The 22206-nt window shown below is 48.5% G+C and overlaps 1 protein-coding gene across 1 annotated transcript in view; it reads right to left on the reverse strand.

The window, feature by feature from the left end:
• DEPDC5 (DEP domain containing 5, GATOR1 subcomplex subunit) overlaps nt 1-22206 on the reverse strand; it is a gene marked incomplete at its 3' end in the record, with an annotated part of 92614 nt that overhangs the window by 20822 nt on the left and 49586 nt on the right. Inside the window, exons 26-33 of the mRNA XM_082853587.1 lie at nt 20737-20893; nt 20384-20544; nt 17134-17251; nt 16493-16660; nt 14357-14576; nt 12691-12824; nt 7277-7385; nt 4208-4351 (exon numbers count right to left, since the gene is read on the reverse strand). Of these exons, the coding sequence (XP_082709713.1) occupies nt 4208-4351; nt 7277-7385; nt 12691-12824; nt 14357-14576; nt 16493-16660; nt 17134-17251; nt 20384-20544; nt 20737-20893 (1211 nt within the window). The remainder of the gene's footprint in view (nt 1-4207; nt 4352-7276; nt 7386-12690; nt 12825-14356; nt 14577-16492; nt 16661-17133; nt 17252-20383; nt 20545-20736; nt 20894-22206) is intronic.

Raw genomic sequence — 22206 nt, forward strand, 5'->3', positions numbered from 1 at the left:
GCCCTCTGCTCCAGCTGTGACAAACAAAAATGTTTCCAGGTATTACCAATCGTCCCCTAGGAGACAAAATCACCCCTGGTTCTAAAAGAACCAATTTGCTCTCCTACATCAGGTTCAATGAACTGCCCAAAAAAAAAGGACCAATAAGTCTTTGCCAGCACCATAAATACTGAGAAATGCAGCAAGGAGCAGTTTGCAATTACCAGCCACCACCTGCCCCCAACCAGTAAGACTTAGGAATAGCTGCTACACCGAAAAATTCAGTTAGAAGCTAACGGAGGGGACTAGACTCAGTTCTCAAGCACAGAAGCCTCTAGGTGCTGCCTCTCTGGTGGGGTCATCTCTCGTCTACTGCCCCTGAGAATTGCCCCACCAGCCTGAGCCAGGAAGTGGTTAAGAATTATCCTCTAAATCAGAAATTGGCAAATATTTTCTGTCAAGGACCAGATGGTAATTATTTTAGGCTTTGTGGGCTATAAAGCCTGTTGAAACTTATACAGTTTCTGTATAAGTGAAAAAGCACAAAAGCAGCCATCAATGATGTAAATGAAGGGGGTGTGGCTTTGTCCTGATAAAACTTTATTGACAAAAGCAGATGGTGGGCCAGATTTGCCCCACCCCTGCTCCATATCACACAACGTCCATGTTTCAAGAGGCTGCTCAGATGGGACTCCTCTGGTGGTCCAGTGGGTAAGACTCTGCACTCCCAATGCAGGGGGCCCAGGTTCAATCCCTGGTCGGGGAACTAGATCCCACATGCATGCCACAACTAAGAGCCTGCATGCTGCAACTAAACATGCCTCAATGAAGATCCTGTGTGCCACAACTAAGACCCAGTGCAGCCTATATAAACAAATATTTAAAAAATAAAAAAGAGGCCACAGGGAAAGGCATTTTGCTCAGATCTTAATACCAGGAAAAGTTATGCTTCTCCCCAACAACTGGTTTGTCTTTATCTCATGACCACTCTGAATCCTGGAACAGATGTTTCCCACTTTTCTTTGGCTACCAGGAAGTGCAGAGCTGAATTTAGCAGGAAACTCTAAGTACGTTATAAGACCTCGTAGGATGTCCTGTCTTATTTTTTCTTTTCCTGAATTTCCCCATCTAGTCACATTTTTATTCTGGAGGTTGCATTTATTTCCATAATCCACCCAAAGAAACTTTTTGGAATAAGACCAGTGGGAAAAGACAGACAAAGAGATGGACAGAGCCGCCGTTGTCTCACACGGAGAGCTGAAAAGAGCCAATCAGAGGGAGGTGCTTGGTCTGGGATGGGTTTTGTCTTAGGAACCTCATTCAAAACCTTCCTTACAGAAGGACCCCATTAAACCTGTGCAGATGGGACCTTCCAGAGGTGAGTTTAATCTCCTGTCTCCTCTTTGGAGTGGGCTAGATTTAGTGACCTGCTTCCAGAGTATAGAAAGGGGAAACAGCAGCTTCACAGTGGAGACAGCTGGCAAGTACCACGTCACCAAGCGATGACGGTTCACGTCACCAATGATGTTGTGTGGACCTTGTGGACCTCCATGGGATGTGATGAGATGGGTACTTCACCTCTGAGGATTCTTTTCAAAAACCTGTAACTCCCATCTCGCCATGAGAAAAACATCAAACCAACCCAGATTTGGAGACTTTCTACAGGATATCTGGCCAGGACTCCTCCAGACCATCAAGGTCATTAAAAAAAAAAAAAAAACAAACAAACCCAAATAACAAGAAAAGACTGAGAAAATGTCACAGACCAGAGGAGACTGGGGAGACATGGCAGCTAAATGCAACATGGTGCCCCGGATTGGACCCTGGAACAGAGAGGACGTTCACAGAAAAACCAGTGAAATCCAAATAAAGTTTGGCATTTAGTTAATTAAACAAACAAACCAACAACCCTCAGCAGCAACACCAACCCCTTCTCCTCCCACCTTCCCACACGCCCAAAGCTGTGGGAGAAGCTGAGGGAGGGGGCTTTCCCAAGGACGCCTCTGAGATGAGCATCAACCACAACACGTGCCCGCACGGCCCCCAACCCCATGCCTGGCAGAGCCCTGCTTGCTCCTGCTGGAGGACAACCAGCCACCAGGACACAGCAGGACCCGCCAGCCCAGCCCTCAACTGTGCATTGAGGCCAGTGTCCCACCTGGAGACGAGGTGGGTTAAGCAGGGCTCCTGGCCTCCAGCCACCCAGCGCCACCCGGGCACAGAGAGGCCTCGTAAAAGCACTCATGACGGAATCCCATATACCTTGCAGAGCTGGAGAATAACCCCAGCCAGGATGTTTTCCAAGGTTTATATCATCAGAGAAGGAAGGAATATCACCCCTCATCAAAACCCTCCCCTGAAGTTTGCGATTGACATGTACACACTGTTATATTTAAAATAGATAACCAACAAGGACCTATTGTATAGCACAGGGAACTCTGCTCAATATTATGTAAACCTAAATGGGAAAAGAATTTGAAAAAGAATAGATACATGTATATGTATAACTGAATCACTTTGCTGTTCACCTGAAAGTAACACAACATTGTTAATCGGCTATACTTCAATATAAAATAAAATGTTAAATAAACAAACAAAAAAAACCCCCCAAAAAACAAACTGCCCCTGCCCTCATGGTGCTCACCCTCTGGGGGTGAGGAGGGGGGAACAGACATCAAACAAGCAACAACCACAGGGTGTCGTGTTCATCCCTGTATCTCCCACGGCACTCAGCACAGCTCAATTTAATTTCATGTCAGTACAGAGCGCTCCCTTACTACATCTTACACGGGATCATTTTTTTTTTTAATGGTGGGTAACATAAACTCCTCATCTCTGTGTGCTGTTTCCAATTCCAGGAACTTATCCACTTCTGTTCTTCCGGTGAACTCCACCACGTGAACCTGTGTGGAGTATTATAGGATGTATAAAACAATTCTCTCCCGCTCTGTTGATTTATCTTAGGTTAAGTTCTAATCTAAGTCTGCAGCTTTTCACAAGAGGGTCTATTGTTAGAAAGTAAAAGGTTAAAAACTCCAACCGGAGTCTGTTTTAAACCACAAGGGCAGGTTGCCTCCTACGGATGGTGATTGCTGGATTAGGACTCAGAGGCCCCAACGGGGACCTGCCCAGGGTCGCGCTTTCACTGGGAAGAGCCCAGCAACAGACCCAAGATGCCCTCTGGCCTCCCAAGAAAGGGAAGACACCAGTGTGAACTACAGAACAGTGGAGGGGCTCTGCCACTTGCTAGTTCCGGGCCCTTTGACCAGGCAACATACTTAAGCCTCAGTTTCTTCATCTGGAAAATGGGGTGATAGTACATGTACCTCATGGACTCACAGGCTGTTTGCAAAGCCCTTTGCACAGTAGCTGGCGGAGCAGGTCCTCAATCCATGTTGGTTTTCTCACTTCCATCAAATAAGGGTTCCTAAACCTTTGCCCCGAACCTCCCACGTCCGTCCTCCTGAGCCTGCCCTGCTCTGAACAAACCCTCTCCTCCCTTTCAAATCTCTGTGACCAGGTCAATCACATATACTCAGGGACCTCAATAAAGGGCAGGGAGCCCAGGTTCTCTTCACCAAGATCTGTCAGCACAGCAACGACCGATGCTAATTATGGGGTGGGGGTAGTGAATCAAGTATCTTGGTCTTGATTTAAATCCCAGCTCAACCCTGTACTGTGTGAAGCACAAGCTCTTTGGCCCTCAATTTCTCCATCTGTAGAACTGGGATAAAACTTCTGCTTAACTCATAGGCTACGCTGTGAGGATGAGATGAAATAATACTATGAGCCTGGCACATAGTAAGTGAAGAGTTTTAAGGCTTGGAAGCCCCTTGAGATGGGTCCAAACCCTTTATGTGACACGCAAGTTCAGGACAGTCCAGAGGCAAGCTGCCCAGGGACGCACACCCTCAGTCTATGACAAAGCACATGCCTGGTAGTAATTGCTTGCTCTGTTTTTCACCACTTCCTGCCGCACTGCTATAAATTTATCTGCTTGTACTAGGAAGAAAAAAATAAGAGTTCTGTCCTTAAGTCAGCATGTATCATGTTGCTTATGTCATATGGCCAAAAACACCTAAATAGGAAGATGCTGCCCCGTGGCCAAGAGTCAGTGGCAGCACATGACAAAGACGGGAACACATTAAGCCACATGTGCCAGCATGTTTTCTGACGTTAATCTCCTCATCCCCCTGTGTCACCACAAACACCAAGAAAGGAAATGCACCTCTGAGACTGAATTCAGTTTCAACTGCCCCTCAAACTCGGCTTCGGCCCAATTCCACGCGTTCAGAGCCGAGCTGAAGGCCAGGTCGCGGCTTCTGCGACGGACAGGCATGCACGGGCCTCGGGGCCCTGGGGTTGGACTGACCTGCGGGTAGAAGGTGGACGATGCTGTGCGTGGGCTGCGAACAAACTCCATAAAGAAGGCCCCGTCCTGAGGTCAGAGCGGCAGGAGGCGGCAGCAGGTGCGAGGGGGCGGAGGGACGGAACGTGGCCCAGCAGCGAACCATCGGGGAAGGAGGGGGGGACGAGAGCAAAAAACAAAAACAAGGAGGGAAGGAGAGAAAGAAGGGCACATGAGGGGAAAGGGAAAAAAAAAAGAGAGGGAGAGAGAGAGAGAAAGAGAGAGAGATCCACCCAGGAGGAAAATATCCAAATGCGAAGCATTAGCAGAAACTCACACCTTCCTGGGCAGAATATCCCAGTGGGGTGGGAGCCAGCACCTGGGGGAGAAGGTGTGTCCAAGCGCCTCAGATCTCATCAGAGCCTGGCTTGGCTGCTTGCGTCCTCCCACATAGCTCTGAACATCCTCAGACCTATGCCGAAGGGAGGAGAAGGCCGCAGGGCAGCTTGCAGAGGGGGGCATGGGGCAGGATTGGGGGCAGCGTCCTGGCCTCCCGCCTGGCTGGGTGACCAGCAGGCCTCTGGGAGACGCACGGAGGCCTGACGTTTGCGTTTCCGCCTGTAACATGGCAGCCAGATGGGAGAAGAGGATTCACTGCAGGAAAAGTTCTTTTTTTTTTTTTTTAATTTTCTATGTAGATCATATATTGAAAGTGATGATATTTTGGATACATTATGCAGGAAAAGTTCTTGTTTAATTTTCTGAGCAACCTGGGGACACAGGAGCAGCAATACCTTCTCCCCCACTGGTTGTGTAACAAAATCACATGCAGTCCCCGGGAGGGGCTCCTGAAGCAGCCTTCCCCTCCCCACCCTATTCTTGTGGGGTTCAAGCTGCCCTGTACTTGAAACATAAATGACAGAGAGAACTTTTCCAAAGACCCACTCCCTCCCTCTTTCCTAAGGTCGAGAAGTGTCCTCTTGTCCCTTCAAAATCTTTTTACTTTTTATGCTTTATTATCACTGAAATTCGGAAATGCCACTTGATACACCTGAAGGTCCCTGCTTTCCTAAAACTTTTTAAATTCTAAAAGTAGAATCACTGAAGTATCTCGGTGTCCATTTTACCAGGACTGCTGCCACGCCCATCAGCCACTACGAGCTCAAGTAACGAGCTGAGGAAACACATGTCTGCAGAGATGCACACTCGGGTACCCTCTACACATCCTGACACAGCTGCTGCCTGGAGAGTGCTGGGCCATCTCCTAACACCTCTGCTTCTCCTGGACCACTTGGGAATCTACACCCAGCAGACCGATGGCTATCCACATGGATTTCAGTGTCCAGCTGGAAGATGAAGGGAGTGTTCTAGACCACGATCTCCTATTTGGCTGTTGGTGTATTTTAACCATAATGCTTGTGGTTCTGTAATTTCTGTACTTCTCAGTACTGTCCCCCGCACTGTTTCTAATCCTCAAAGACGGCAGTGGGTGGACGTAACAGCTAGTGAACAGCACACAGGCACTTGTGTGTTCTCACGTTCTATTTGCGTCCCTTCTCTGCCAGAACATACAGAAGCAGAGGTGCTCACGCTGCTGAGATGATGTACCCGTGAGTGAGGACAGGTGAAAAGACTTTCTTCACCAACAGGTCATTCTTGACGCACAGACTATCCTTGGGACTGTACCTAGAGTCACTGCCTTAGAGCTGGGTTTGCGGAAACGACAGCCTACAGCCTAATCCAGTCACCTGGTTATTCCAGCCTGTGAGCTGAGAACCATTAAGATTTTAAATGGTTACAGAAGAGCCCACACAATAGCCTTGATCTTCCCTCTCAGCCCACAAAGCCTAAAATATTTATTGAGGTTTGCTGTCTCTGGCCTATGGATGCTACACACTGCCTGCAGCCTCAGTTGCTACTTTTTCTCAGATTTTAATCCCTCCATCCTAGAAGTCTAATTCTAGGAACTTACCCTGTAGAAACAATCAGAGATATGATCAAATAATTATGTGCAAGGATGTTTGCAGTATTACTTGTAATTGTGATACACTGCAGAATAATTATACAAACTTATGGAATAATTGCCAAAAACTATTTTTAAAAATCTGAAACCACCATTTTTTTTAACAAAAAATGAAGTTATAAACAAAGGTCTAATCATATGATGAAATATTATACAGTTATTTTTTAAAATCAAACTTTGGAGAAATAATGACATGGGGAAATTTTCACGATGTGAAAGTAAAATAAATAAATATGCAGATGGATATACAAGCTGACCACAATGTTGAAAAATAAAATACATCTATTGAATCTCCTTCATTTCCGAGTGAGAGAGACCAGGTAAGAGAATGTGTGGCCAGCTCACCCTGCCACATCAGAACGATATCAGATTCTGAATTTCCAAGGAGAAGGAGTTGGCAGAGACACATCTATTGGTCTTAAAAGCTACAACAAACCTGACCTGTGGAGCTTTCAGCTCCTCTACTGTACTTGCTATTCCGTATAGAGGCCAAAGCCTCAGGTTTTGGTTTCCGTCTCCCAGGATGCTCCCATCTGACTACTTCTTAGGAGTCTAAGCAAACTTATGGGAATTTCATTCACCAAAGAGTGAGCTCTCCCAGAAGCTGCTTCAGTCATTTTCTACCTCCCTCCCGCCACCAGGAGGGCTGAAGATGGGGCTGAAGGAAAACCAGAGGCCAGTGTCACAGCTTGAGCCAGATCTCGGATAGATAGAGTTTAGCTTGACTGATTTACATCTGCTTTCATCTAGCAGTTAGCGTCCTTACAACCGTGAGCAGGCAAGTCCCTGCATCAAAATAGCAGTGCTGCAAAGGGTTCCTCCAAATCCTCAGCACACTCAGTCCTGGACTCATGGGCTGCATGTTACCCTCCATACCGGGTCCCTGAGCGCACACGCCAGCCCCCCCACCGGAGGGGCTCCTTTACCTTTCGCGGGCTGTCCACGTAGGTGGGAGTCATGGCTACGCCGCTGCTCTCGGCTGGGGGGGCGGAGCTCTTGCCCCCATGCACCGCCACCTGCTGTTCTCCCAGGCACCTGAAAGGGGGGAAAACACAGGGCGGTCCTTGCTCAGAGCCCCCTGGGGAAGGACCCATGTTAACCACAACGAAGCGAAGGCAGCTCTGTTGCCAGCACCTTCGAAACACGCTCTTCCGCTTTGTTAATCCTCAGGCCCTACGTGGTGCCCTTAATTTCATTCATTGTCCTGAACAATCACCAGCTGCCACGGAAAATCAGAAAACAGCTCAATTTTAAAAGCCTCTTGGCAGCACCTGGGCTTATGTATTACTTTGAAAAGGCAAGTGACATGGTTTGAGTGACTCTGTCCATGAACACCATTTTTTTTAACTCTCTGGGAGAAACTTTTTCTCCGTTTTTATTAAATATACCAGCAGAAGCACATTCTGAACGTTAGGGCTGCGTTACCATTCCGCATTAACTAAACAGGGTGAAATGTGTCGACTCTTTATACATTTTGAAGATCCGTTAATCTTGCAAATGCACACACTTGAGCCCTCCCCAGCCCCCAAAAAAATGCCACACACTAATCTAACAGGCATTTATCTCAGACACAAGACAACTATGGTTTTCTTATGACATCTCCTCCCATCTCAGTTCTGGTATCCATAAATGCCTACTTTCACATATATTTTCCTAATTTTTTTTTCCGTACTAAGATAAGCCATGAACTATGGTAACTTAAATGCCACCCCCAAATTAGACTGTTTTAATATACCATTGAATTTTTATTTGGTAAGTTCCAGGAGGCTCACATTACAGTCTAAAGTGCTTCATTGTTACCATAACACACACTTCTTGTGGGGGGAACTTCCAGGCGCCACCCAGACCCTCTGCCGTGGCCCTGCTGACACGGGAACTGGGCATGTTGTCCCCCTCCAGAGACGGCCCAGCTGCAGAGCCCGAGCCCCTCCCTTGGCTGCCTGTGGACAGTGAACCAACACCAAGGGGTGTAAAGGCCTGGCCCTGTTGGTCCAACCCGGCTCATCTCCGAACGTGGCTCTAGCTCCAGGGCTTGAGGGAGTTGCCCGAGGCCGTCACTGGGCTTTCCTGCATCTCAGCTTCTCCCTCTGTCCCCTCCGCCTTCCGCCCCCTCCCTCCCACGGGGGCTGAGCCCACGACTAAATTCTGTCTCCATCCGTTTCCCCGGGAAGCCAATTTGTGACATTTCCCTCATCTTAAAGCCTGACACATCTCTTACTGATGGTGAAGTAACCTCATATCGGAGATTAAAAATCAGTTTCCATAGTAACCTGTTACACTCTCTCTTTTTGGTTTTTGTCATGGAAAATTTTCAAACCCATAAGAAAATAAGGAGGATAATGTAATCGAACTCTTATCTACCTGGACCCCAGAATTATTTATTGATAGAGCCAATTTTGTTTCATCTATCCCTATCCACCCGATTATTTGGAAGCAAAACTCACACATGCTATTACTTCATCCATAAACACTTCAGTATATATTGTATCTTTAAAAGATTTTAGGACTTCCCTGGGGGCGCAGTGGTTAAGAATCCACCTGCCAATGCAGGGGACACGGGTTCAATCCCTGGTCCAGGAAGATCCCACATGCCAGAGAGCAACTAAGCCCGTGCGCCACAACTACAGAGCCTGCATTCTAGAGCCCGCGAGCCACAACTACTGAAGCCGGTGCACCTAGATCCCATGCTCTGCAACAAGAGAAGCCACCGCAATGAGAAGCCCACACACTGCAACTAGAGAAAGCCTGCATGCAGCAATGAAGACCCAACGCAGCCAAATATAATAAATAAATTTTTTTAAAAAAAGATTTTACTGTGTGTTTGTTCAAAACAGGATTCAGTTGAAATCCCTACAATGCAGTCAGTTATGTCTCTCAAGTATTCTTTAAGCTAAAAGCTCCACTCATCCCTCCATCTCCCTGCAATTTATTTGTGGAAGAAAGTAGCTCACTCGTCCTGTACATTTACAGTCTGGATATGCTGATCATAACCCTTTATTGCTTATCGTGTTCCTCTGCGCCCCATACTTCCTGAGCACTAGAAATTATATTTAGAGGTTTGAGCACATTTAGGTTTGATGGGGCAGTAATTCTTCCTCAGTGTGTTGTGTGCTTCTACATGGAGGCCCACAGCATCTGGCGATGTGAGCGGTCACTGGTGATCTCTGCTAGGTCCGTGAGCGCATCAGAGCCCACATGTGGTAATGTTCCAGTGCTCCTTCTGGACCCATTAGCTGGAATATTGGAGAGAGACACCTCCTGCACCAATCACTTGGGTACTCAGAGGTGTAATTCATATAAGAAAAGCAGACTAAAAGCCTGACTCTGCCTGGTCCACGTACAGTGCACTGTCTCTGCACCACATCGTGGTGTGCTCCTCTGGGCCTCATCCGTAAACACACACTGGGACGCTCTCCTGCGCCTCCTGGGGGCTGTGGCCTAGCCCGTGGCTGGGACGGTGGTGGCAGGAAGCCTCGGTTGCCCCCCAGGGTCCCCTCGTCTGATGCACATGACAACCCCCATGTACTGAGCTGCCATCTACGTGCTGACCCGTGGACTAGGAGTCGGGGATTCAGAGACAAGTAGGACCCGTCCTTGCCCTTGGAGGTTCCTTGTCTCACGGCTCAGGAGAGGGGATGTCACAAAAGGACTAGCTGTACTGTGCAAGCCCACACGTGAGAACACGCATGGGGCACGCTGCCTTCTTCCCAGAGGCCGCGACAATTGCCACGTGGGCTCTCTCCCTGCTCTGACTCCCTGACATCAGTTTATCCCCATCTAACAGGAGCCGCAGAGCTGCGGACTGGCACCTGCAGCCCAGACTGCCCACAGCCACGCTCCTGGGGCCTCTGTCTCCCACGAGAGCCTGACAACAGGTGCACGCCTCCAGGTAAAGACCCAGGGGAAATGGAGGAAACAGACACGCGTGGTAAGATGACAGGACTACGGGTGAAACTTCTGAAACTCTTCTTCGTATGGCTATAACAGTTTTCCATAATAAAATTGGATCTGCTTGGTGTAGCAAAACAATAAAGAAAAACACAAAGTAAAAAATGCTGTGTGAGCAAACGTCATGTAAAGGTCTCGCTCCCTCTGCTCGGCCTCCGGCTCTGAGAAATCACACCACATCACCCAGGAGCGGTCATCTGTCCTGCCTCCTGCTGCGGGGTCAGCTGAGCTCCCCACACACACCCAGGGACACTGCCACCCCAAAGTACCCGTCCTCTTCAAGTCTGAGCAGAAAGAGGCTCCTTGGGGTGCACTGAACGATGACTCACTGACACATTAAAATAAGATTCCCCTGCCCCCAACTTCACACCCCTCCCAGCAACATATGTTCCTTGTTCTTTTTTCCAGCAGGAAAGGTCTGTGATTAGCTACAGGGACAACCTGCCAGGTGGAGTTCTGGGGTCTTTCCTTGGTCAGATAAAGGTATTTTCTGGAGGCCCCAGCGCCCTCAGTAATGAGCCCGACCTACCCCAGCTCTCCTCCTCTCATCTGCTCCCCTGTCACCATGGCCACGATCTTCCCTTCTCTCCCCGCATCCCTTCCTCTCCATCCCATCCTCACCCTCTAGCCTCTTCTGCCTCTCGCCTGGACTAGTGAGGCCTCTGCCTCCTGGGCCCACCCACCAGGCCTTCCTGTACACAGGACCCATCTCTGCAAACACCACTTCTGCCAAAGATGCTGAATGAATATTACATGATATTAAGGAACTGCTGTGACTTTTTAGGTAAATTATGGTATTACAGTTTTGCTTTAGGAGTACTTATCTTTCAGAGATGCACACTGAAATATTATAGACAAAGGGGTGTGATGTCTGGGATTTCATAAGAAATAAAAAGGAAGATGTGAGCAAGCAGGATATAAATGAAACAAGAATGGCCGTGAGTTGATAATCATTGAAGCTGGGTGATGGGTAAACAGGGATTTATTACACGAGCCTACTTTTTTTTAATCTGTTTGAAATTTTCCATTAAAATAAACTTTCAAAGGGTCGCTCTTGCTATGAGAATGTGTAAGAAGAGCCTGGAATCCGATTTCCCATGCTGTCTTTGCAACTGCATCTCCCACTGGGCCTCGGGCTCACTCATGTTACCTTCTGAAAGCTTAACATATTTGGGCTCCTGTGGGCATGGCACGGACCCCCTCACCAGACAGACACCAGGAAGTACAGCAGGGATCTGATCTGGCTGGAAGGCTGGAGGGGGCAGGGAAGACCTCCCAGAGTAGGTCCCACCTGCTCATGGCAATGTTTTCTCCTTTTCCCCAAGTCCTCCCCCTACCCCCCATATAAATGCATCCCTTTCTATAAGGACATCTTAAATCCTACCTCCTGTGACGCTGTCCCTGCCCTCCCAAAGCAAGATGTGGTCCCACGGGGGTCCTAAGAGCTGCAGCACCTACTGTTTACAAAAGGACCACACACTCAAATGCCTAGAGAAGCTGGTCAGGTGGCCCTTGTCTGAGGGGCCAAGACAAGTCCAAGAGCAGACGGCATGCTGGTTCTACAGTAAACCAGGGGCGCTAGCCCACCTAAAGTGCCAGCCCGTCGTGGCTGGGCTTGAACGTGGACCCAGTGGTAACTGAGCCTCCACCACTTCGAGCAAAGTTGGATTTTACATATTACTCATAATATAATTTCGTATTACATTATCTGTATTTTTTATACAATATAACCATGTTATATATTTTTTCATGTAAGAATTCATTAAGAAATCAAGATTTTTTATATGAAATCTTCAAACGAAAAAAATTTGGCTCAAATATTTAAAAAGTATTTTGTGTTTTTAGGGCAATGTTAACTACTCTATAACGGTGGCTACATGTCATTATAAGTTTGTCTAAACCCATAGAATGTACAACACCAAGAGTGAACCCTGATGTAAATAAACTGTGCTCTTTGGGTGACTACGATGTGTTAATGCAGGTCCATCGATTGTAAAAAATGTACCGTTCAGTGAGGGATGTGGATAATGTGCAGGGACAGGGTGTAGATGGGAACTCTCTGTACTTTCCATTCAGTTTTGCCTTGAACCTAAAACTGCCCTAAAAAAGAAAGTCTATTAAAAATACAAAACAAACAAAAGCCCAACCAACCAACAAAAAAACACCTTGTGGACCAAACCAACTGTATCTGTAGTTCAAATCAAGTCCCAGACTGCAAGTTTTTAACTTCTGACCTACTTCATGACATTCGACACTTACCAGGTATTAACCTAGCTTTCTTTTCACATATGTGTCTTTTTGTCAGTTACTGGCTCCTTGGTAGACAGAAGTCACATTTCACCGCACTGGGGCCTGGGGGATGGGAACGAGTCTCTGTCCACCAGGTACTTACTTCTGAGTGGCTTCCATTTCCAGCAGGGCAGACAGAGCTGAGGTTCCCTTCTTCCCAACCGGGGGGCCGGTCGACTCGAGGGAGTGGGTAGGGATGGGCCCAGCCATCTGCAAGCCTTTCATGGCGGCCCCTTTCTAAAGCACAGAGGAGGAGACAGGCCATCAGATGCTGCTGCGTCTGTTGTGCCTCAGGCTCTGGGAGCCCATCAGTGCAGTTGGGGAAGACGGGGTCTCAGGATCAGGAAATGCCAGGAAACGGCTTTTTGCTTGAACTGAAGGTCCCAAATAGCTGTGGACTCAAAACACACTGCCTCCTTGAGGCGGTTTACGTATAGCATCTCACTTTATTCTCAATCAACGGCTCAAGGATTTCCTTGTAAATAACATCACATCTAATTTATGGAAAAAGAAGCTAAGTCTCAGAGAAGTGAAGTAACTTATCCCAAATCGCACTGCAGCTGGAATTCAAACTCCAGTTAACTGACTTCAAAACCAAGGTCTGGGCTTCCTTGGTGGCGCAGGGGTTGAGAGTCCACCTGCCGATGCAGGGGACACGGGTTCGTGCCCCGGTCCGGGAGGATCCCACATGCCGCAGAGCGGCTGGGCCCGTGAGCCATGGCCACTGAGCCTGCGCGTCCGGAGCCTGTGCTCCGCAACGGGAGAGGCCACAACAGTGAGAGGCCCGCGTACCGCAAAAAAAAAAAAAAAAAAACTAAGGTTCTTTCCACTACATAAGCTCTCCCAGAAATGATGCTGTGTACGAGAGGCAGCTGGCCTGGGTTAAAGAACACTGAACTTGAGGTTAAAAACAAAAAATAAAAACACGGCTGATGATGGAACACTACTCAGCAATGGAAAGGAATGAACCGTGGATTTCAGCAACAAGTTGGATGAACCCGAAAGGCATTATGCTGAGTGAAAGAAAGCAGCCTCGAAAGGTTACGTATCGTATGATTTCACTTATAGGACATTTGGAAAAGACAACAGTATAGTGATGGAGGACAGACCAGTGGCTGCCAGGGGTTAGAGATGGGGGACAGTGTGACTCTAAAGGGTAGTGTGAGAGTTTTTTTGCACTGATGGCACTATTCCATGTCCTGATTATGGTGGTGGGGGTGGTTATGTGAATCTATACATTTGTAAAATTCACAGAGCGGTATGTGTACACACACACACACACACACACACACACACACTCTCTGAATCATCCCAGATCAGCCCTTTATTAGCTCGGTGTCCTCAGACACATCCCATCACCCCCACGAGCCTCAGCGTCCTCACTGGGGAGTGAGTGGTTGAATGAAGGCCCAAGGGTGCAGGAAACACTACAAGTGACATTGCCGCTGTCACCCTCTTGAGCGAGTTTCTATCCAGCAATCCAGCACCAGCAATCCAGTCACATAAGCAGCTGTGCCTGACGCCGGGTCCCCAGTGGGGAGCTCACAAAGGGCTGTATCCTCGGGTCAGATGCGTGGCCCCAGCCCGGTGGCTGGCTGTGTACCCTGCTTCACCCTGCTCTGGAGGAGAACCCACTTCTTTGGACTGAAGATAAACGCTGGGCAGCTGTGGAGTAAAGAAACTGGCCGGCGAGAGGCCTCAGACACAGGAGGAGACGGTCCCTGCATCCCAGACCGGGCCCAGCCCCCAGGGGGTCCGTGGTGCCTCACCCGCATCATGCGATCGGAGCGGTGCCGCCGGCGGATCCGGTTTAGGCCCTCCACGAATCGGATGAAGCCATCCAGGAGCTGCCACTCCTCCTCGTCTGCCCGAGGCCTGTCCCCGTAGATGTCACAGTGGACCTCCCCCTCTGTGATGCGCTTGGTGGCGGTGACACAGGCTGGCAGCAGCAGGAAGCGGGTCCTCCAGAACTTCAGAGACTCAATTAAGCTACAGAGGGCCAGAGGGGAAAAGGGGTGGTGGTGAGAAAAAGTAGATGATAAAAGCACCCCAGTAAGCATCCCATCTCAACACCCACGCCCCCGGGAGTGAGGGTGCAAGCGTCCATCTGCCCAGGAGCACGTGCTCATCTGATGCTGCATTTCACGCAGGCTGAGAGGTAAGAACTCCAAGGCTGCTTTTACTTTCTATCCCAGAGACGTCAGAATGCTTCTGTGCACCCAGGCCCAGTGCCGCTGTGGCCTTTTATCATCACAACCATAAATCATGCGTAAAAATGAAAAATTAAAAACAAGATGTCACAGGGAATTCCCTGGTGGTCCACTGGTTAGGACTCGGCACTTCCACTGCTGTGCGCCCAGGTTCAATCCCCAGTCAGGGAACTAAGATCCTGCATGCCTCGTAGCATGGCCAAAAAAATTAAATAAAATAAAATAAAAACAAGAGGTCACAAAGCTTTTATATATAGAATGGATAAACAACAAGGTCCTACTGTATAGCACAGAGAACTATATTCAATATCCTATAATAATAAAAAAACAGTGAAATAATGCTATTTGCAGGGATATGGATGGCCCTAGAGATAGTCATACTGAATGAAGTAAGTCAGAGAAAGACAAATATCATATGATATCACTTATATGTGGAATCTAAAAAAAAAAAATGGTACAAATGGACCTATTTATAAAATAGAAATTGAGTCACAGATGTAGAAAACAAACTTATGGTTACCAAGGGGGAAAGGGGCGGGGAGGGACAAATTGGGAGACTGGGATTGACATATACACACTACTATATATAAAACAGATAACTAATAAGAACCTATTATATAGCACAGGGAACTCTATTCAGTACTCTGTAATGACCTACATGGTAACAGAATCTAAAAAAGAGTGGGTATATGTATATGTATAACTGATTCACTTTGCTGTACAGCAGAAGCTAACACAACATTGTAAATCAACTACGCTCCAATAAAAAGAAAGAAAAAATCTATATTTATATGAAACCATCACATTGTACACCTTAAATATGTACAATTTTTGTCAGTTATACCTCAATAAAGCTGAAAAACGATTTTTAAAAAATCCTATGATAACCCATAATGGAAAAGAATACAAAAAAAAAAAGAATGTATATATGTGTATAACGGAACCACTTTGCTCGACAGCAGAAATTAACATAACATTGTAAATCAGCTAGACTTCAATTAAAAAAAAAAAAGATGTCACAAGCAGTCAGGAAAATGTGAAGAGCACTGACATTCCACCAAAGAGCACATCTTGGGACTTCCCTTGTGGCACAGTGGTTAAAACTCCGCACTCCCATTGCAGGGGCCCAGGTTCGATCCCTGGTCAGGGAACTAGATCCCACATGCATGCCGCAACTAAGAGTTCACATGCCACAACTAAGGAGACTGTGTGTGGCAACTATGGACCCAGAGAGCCACAACTAAGGAGCTCATGTGCTTCAACTAAAGAAGCCCGTCTGCTGCAACTAAGGAGCCCATGAACCACAACTAAGGAGCCCACCTGCTGCAACTAAGAGCCGGTGCAACCAAATAAATAAATAAATATTTTTTAAAGAAAGAGCACATCTTCACCAGGTTTTTTGCTGTTGTTTGTTGTTTCATGCGGTAAAATATACATAACAAATTTACCACTTTAATGATCTCTAAGTGCACAACGCAGCAGCATTCAGTACATTCACACTGTTGCACAACCAGCCACGTCCATCTCATCACTGAGTTTTTAACCCAATGCAGATGTGCTATTTCCCTCCATTTTCTTTTTCTTTTTTTTCTTCTAAAACAGGCATCATTTTGCAATCAGGAGAAAGGACAGAGACATTAAAATACGGACACACACAAGGCGGCGAGGATGGAAAGTGAAATCGGGGTCTCTGACCTGAAGTCCTCGGAGCCGGCAGAGCAGATGTACTGGTCTAAGTAATTCCACTTGTACTCCTCCAGCCGCTCGTGCGAGAATTCCACCCAACAGGAGACAAACTCCGAGTCTGAGTGGGAGGGGCAGAGGCTGTAGGTGTAGTGGATCTGGGCAGATTCGTAAGGGTACCTGAAAAACAAAGGGTGTGGCCTGAGGTCCAAACAAGGATCCCCCCCTCCCCCCAAGTCTCCTGTACCTTTTCTGTCTCAAGACACTTAGCAGTATCCTTGGCACTCAACCCTCGACCACAGTAACCAAAACTCATCCCAGGGAACTGGTAATGGAGATTTCTCAGTTCTTCTTAAACTTTCTCATTCTTCTAGCCTCATACTCTTTATTTTTAATTGGCATGTTAAGACTCATGCTAAACATTATAAGCTGGATCAAATCCCTTTTGGAAGTAGGTGAGCTACAACCATAAAATACAACCCTAGAGAGCAAAACAGTAACTCTGAAAGAAAAACCAATTACTCAACCTCCTTGGTTTGAATTACATGTTATACACATAATTCAGTATGTGGACAGTATGTGTTAGAAACATAACTTAGTAGTTTGACATAATTTAGGACAGAGCTGGAAACTTTAAATACCCAAGGACTCACTTGGGAAGGTATCGTGTCACTGTGATCATCTTATCCTTCAGTGTGACTTTGTGGAAAGTTCTGCCCATGCTCAGCCAGTACTGGTCTTCCTCCTCAGGGCGGTTTCGGGACACAAGGCCTAATAGGGAAAAAAATAAATAATTTCCTCCATCTGGTTGAGGGTCATTCCTTTAACAGGCAATTGCTTCTCTTCCATATAGATTTAGAAAAGGAGAAACAAAAGAGGCAACACTTTCTTTCCAGGGGCAGTTTCATGGAAAAGAAATATTCTTGGTTTAAAACAAAAAAAAAAAAGTCCTGAAGTGGGCAGATTTTTCTGTTACTGAACCAGCCAGCAGGAGGTTAGAGCCTGGGGGTGCCTACAACAGCTGGCCGAACAGCCCAATGCCTCGTCCTCTGTGAAGGAAAGTTCCGGAGTAGATGTTAATTGGCTAAAATGGAACTCCACTCCCCTCAGGCACAAGCTGCCACCCGGCATCTGAGGCCCTCAACCGCGGGGGTGGCCAACCTAGCTTTCGGCCCTCAGCCCCCATGACGCCCACACTGCTGCACCACGTTTCAGACTTATTTGCTCGAATTTCCTTCTCCAAACATTTGCTCCTGTTGCTTCTTCTGCCTTCTCTTCCTGGGCGACTGTCGAAATCCTAGGGATCATTTAAGGTCACCATCAAATGCCACTTCCTCCAGAAAGCTATCAGACCCTATCAGCGGTGAATTCTACCCTGGATGTAGCTCCTTGTGTGCCTCTGTCTCACACCCTGACAAACCAAAAGTTCCAGGAGGCCAGGACCCAAATCTTGTTCGTCTTTGTATTTTCAGTAGCACCTGATAAAGTGCTATTTCACAGAAAAGGAAGTAGGCAACCTGGATGGAGCCACTGACACGAAAAGCAGATTCATCCCGCTGCTCTTGGGATAAGAACAAAATCCTTCACATGAGTGTGGGCCTGTGCAGACTGGGTCTCCTGACATCTCCGGCCACATTGCTGGCTTATTCCGTGCTCTCCACGCCAGTCTTCTTTCGGGTGCCTAGAAAGTCTCATGAGGTCTTCCAGCCAACAGGGCCTTTGCACATACTAACCCTGCTGCCTGGCATGCTTGGCCCACCTGTTCCTGCCCTCCACTCCTCTCTCACTAAAAACTCCTGCATGTGTTTCAGGTACAGCAGCAGCTCAAACATCAACTCCTCAAAGAAGCTGCCCCTGACTCTCCAGACCAGATCAGGTCCTGTATTAAATATTCTCGCAGCCCTCTGATTTTTCCCTCACAGTCTTTATTGCAACGTGATATTGTATATCATAGTTTGACTAATGTTATTTTCCCCCACAGAGCAGGAGCTTCAAAAATATTAATGAGGGGCTTCCCTGGTGGCGCAGTGGTTGAGAGTCCACCTGCCGATGCAGGGAACACGGGTTTGTGCCCCGGTCTGGGAAGATCCCACATGCCACGGAGCGGCTGGGCCCATGAGCCATGGCCGCTGAGCCTGCGCGTCCGGAGCCTATGCTCCGCAACGGGAGAGGCCACAACAGTGAGAGGCCCGCACACCGCAAAAAAAAAAAAAAAAAAAAAAAATAACTAATGAGGACTTCCCTGGTGGCGCAGTGGTTGAGAATCTGCCTGCCAGTGCAGGGGACACGGGTTCGATCCCTGGACCAGGAAGATCCCACATGTGGCGGAGCAACTAAGCCCGTGCGCCACAACTACTGAGCCTGCGCTCTAGAGCTCACGTGCCACAACTACTGAAGCCCACGCACTCTAGGGCCCATGCTCCACAACAAGAGAAGCCACCGCAATGAGAAGCCGGTGCACCGCAACAAAGAGTAGCCCCTGCTCGCCACAACTAGAGAAAGCCCGCGCGCAGCAATGAAGACCCAACAGAGCCAAAAGAAAAAATACTAATGAACGAATGAATGAACACAGTCATATATTCATCAAGGCACACTGTCGTACACCAGGCACAGTGGTTTTCGTGGTGGAGGACAACAAGATGCAGCTGAAATCATCCTGGCACTCAGAAAGGTTACTATTCAGTACAGTCTATCATGTGCGAAAAAGGCATCACGTGATACATATCACAAGGGGCTTTTAGAGAAAATCCAGAGGGAATCCAAAGCTTTGTCGTGAACAACAGGACCTGGACCGGAGGACTGCTAAGCTCCCATTAACAGGTCCACGCTTCTTTGATCCTCTAACCAGAGGAGATTTTTTAAAAATTTTTGGTTGCTTTGGGTCTTCATTGCTGCGCACGGGCTTTTCTCTAGTTGCGGTGTGCAGGCTTCTCATTGCAGTGGCTTCTCTTGTTGCGGAGCACAGGCTCTAGGCAAGTGGGCTTCAGTAGTTGCATCACGCAGGCTCAGTAGTTGTGGCTCCGGGCTCTAGAGCGCAGGCTCAGTAGCTGTGGCACATGGGCCTAGCTGCTCCGTGGCATGTGGGATCTTCCCGGACCAGGCTCGAACACGTGTCCCCTGCATTGGCAGGCAGATTCCTAACTACTGCGCCACCAGGGAAGTCCCCAGAGGAGCTTTAATGAAGCCAAAGATGGCCTGAGGTTTGGTGCTGGCTGGTTAGGGAGGAGGGAAGCTCATTAGCTACAAGGAGGAAGCAGGGGACTATCAGATGCTCAGTGATGGTTCCAGGAAGTGACCGCCGCCGTGTGGTTCCAGGCCCCTGCATGTAATTCTCGCTGCCTGACTTGTTTCAGAGGAGCCCTCCAGAGCCCAGCTCTGACTCAGCCGGTGCCACTGAGTCTCCGCCACTCACTAGCCTCTGCCACTCAGGGACAAACCATCCCGGCTTCAAGTCACTGAGCTGCAGTGACAAACAAGAGAACATGAATCCAGAATAGGAAAAAAACCCAAAAAACAAGTATAAACTTGAGATTCAGGTAACATGAGAAGACCTACTGTGTCAGGCACTGTGTGAGACATAAACCCAGGCTCCTGGGTCTGGAATATTCACCCTGTAGTTTGACAGCTCAGCCCCTGCTTGGCTGCCTGGGACCCCGAGGTACTGCTCAAGCCAGGCTGGAACTTCCTGAACTTGGTCACACCCTCTACCTTAAAAGGAGAGTTTTAAGATAACTCTGAACGTAGTGGAGAGTTTAATTCTCATGTAAAGTTAGATTTAGAGGGGAAAAAAATGTGCGTTGAAGAACAATGACTCCTAAATGTATGTATTCCCTACTATCTTGAGAACCTGCTTGCACAAACTTAGTAGAGGAGAGAAACTACAGTCCAAAGAGGACAGCTCACCACGGCCATAGAGCGGGCTGCTGCTGAGCGGGGGCGGGCCAGCGGGGCTGGGCTGCTGTGCCCTGCGCTGCACGATGATCTGGTAGCCCTGCATGAGCCGCTGGCAGACAAACTCCTCAAACACCTGCTGAGCCGTCATCTGCACACCTTCCTCGTCCCTCCTGAAAAGACAGACGGCTGTTCACAGGACATGCCTGGCCCGGGGCCGTGTGACACTCATAGAGTCCCCCGGTCCTTGGCTTCATCCCCACGAGCCAGCCCTGATGACCCTTCTGTGGTGGTAAGTGAAACTAATGATTTGTAAATCAGTCTTGGGAGAAACAAAAGCTGCGCGCCTTTCCTCTGCCACCAACCTGTCGATGTCGGCCTCTGGGAGGAGATCGTAGCAGCCCTCTGTGTAGTCATTCTGCAGGCCCTGGCGGTCGGGGAAGTAGTCCGTGGTGAGGGGAAGGCACGCCGGAGTAGTGAGAGACTTCCAGTCCACGCCAACTGTGCAACAGAAGCCTGGCACTACAGGGGGAGCAGACAGCGTCAGAACTGCCTCGTGTGAACAGGGAGGAAGGTACGTGTAGTCACCAGGCAGGTGTAGGATGGCGGGGTGGGGGGTGGGGGACGGGGGGAGGGACAAAGGGAGGGGGAAGGAAAAAGTAGGTGGTGACAGGTGATAAAATTGCCAGGAAAGGGGTGGAGGGGGGGAGAAAGAGAGAGAAACAGAGGCTGTTAGACAACGCAGTGCTTATCCAATCCCATCATGCAAATGGGATGCACAGCCGATACTTTTCATTTTCTGCTGATCATGAGCTACAGCCGCGATGCCAGTGAGGTTACCGCAGGGCAGGCCAGGCCAGGCAGTTACACATCGAAGCAAATCAACATTCCGAGACCGGAAGAGAGGCTCGAGCTGGAAGCCTCCTCTGGGCTGATGGAGAGGCTGGGTGGGAGAGGAGGAGAGCGCAGCCGGATTTTGGAGCTGGATTTTGGAGCGCATAGCACACGGGAGCAGAATTCAGGAACACTTTCAGGATGGCAAAAATAAGTCACAGATCCAAAAGGGTAGGAAGAGGAATCAAGGAAGGATGTCTGGGAGTTACAAGGCCGGAACTTTAGGAGACAGAGTTTAACAGTCTAGAAACGAAAGCTGCCATCAGCAGAGTGGGCCCGACCACAGGGGTCTGTCCAAAACCTCCTGCTCTTTGGGTAAAGCAGGGTTTCTCCACCTCGGGGCATGAAGGCTATTCTAGACCAGATAACTCTTTGTTGTGGGGGCTGTCCTGGGCATTGTAGGATGTGAGCAGCATCCCTGGTCCCTACTCACTAGATGCCAGTGACATCTTCTGGTTGTGAAAACCAAAAATGTCTGTAGACATGACCAAATGTGCCCTGAAGTGCAAAATATTCCCCGGTTGAGAATCAGAGTTAAATTAATGGGGCGGTAATCTCTCTTAAGTCATTGAAGTGAAAGTTATTTGTCCAATCTCCATGCGAGGGAGCAACGAGCAACAGAAACACTCTGCGCCCCTGCCCCCGCATTCCCAGTGAGGCCCTCGCGCACCTCACTTCTCGTGGTGCCCTGTGACTTACCATGTGCTGTACCCCCTCACATCTCCTCCTCCAAGCAGGTGTGGAGGCATCATCGGCCCCTTTAAACACCTGGCCGAGCCGAACCCACCACAGGTCACAGGGCCAGAAGCCACTCTGCTCAGGGATCTTTCCTCCATACAGTGACCGACACACACCACCCAGGGCACCAGAGCCTCCCTGAGCCCGGAGTTAGGGACAAGAAGGGGATTGCACCCTGAGTCCCAACAGGAAACATGCCCTGT

This window comes from Leucopleurus acutus (genome assembly GCF_964270905.1).
Source record: "Leucopleurus acutus genome assembly, chromosome: 13".
NCBI classification, from domain to species: domain Eukaryota; kingdom Metazoa; phylum Chordata; class Mammalia; order Artiodactyla; family Delphinidae; genus Leucopleurus; species Leucopleurus acutus.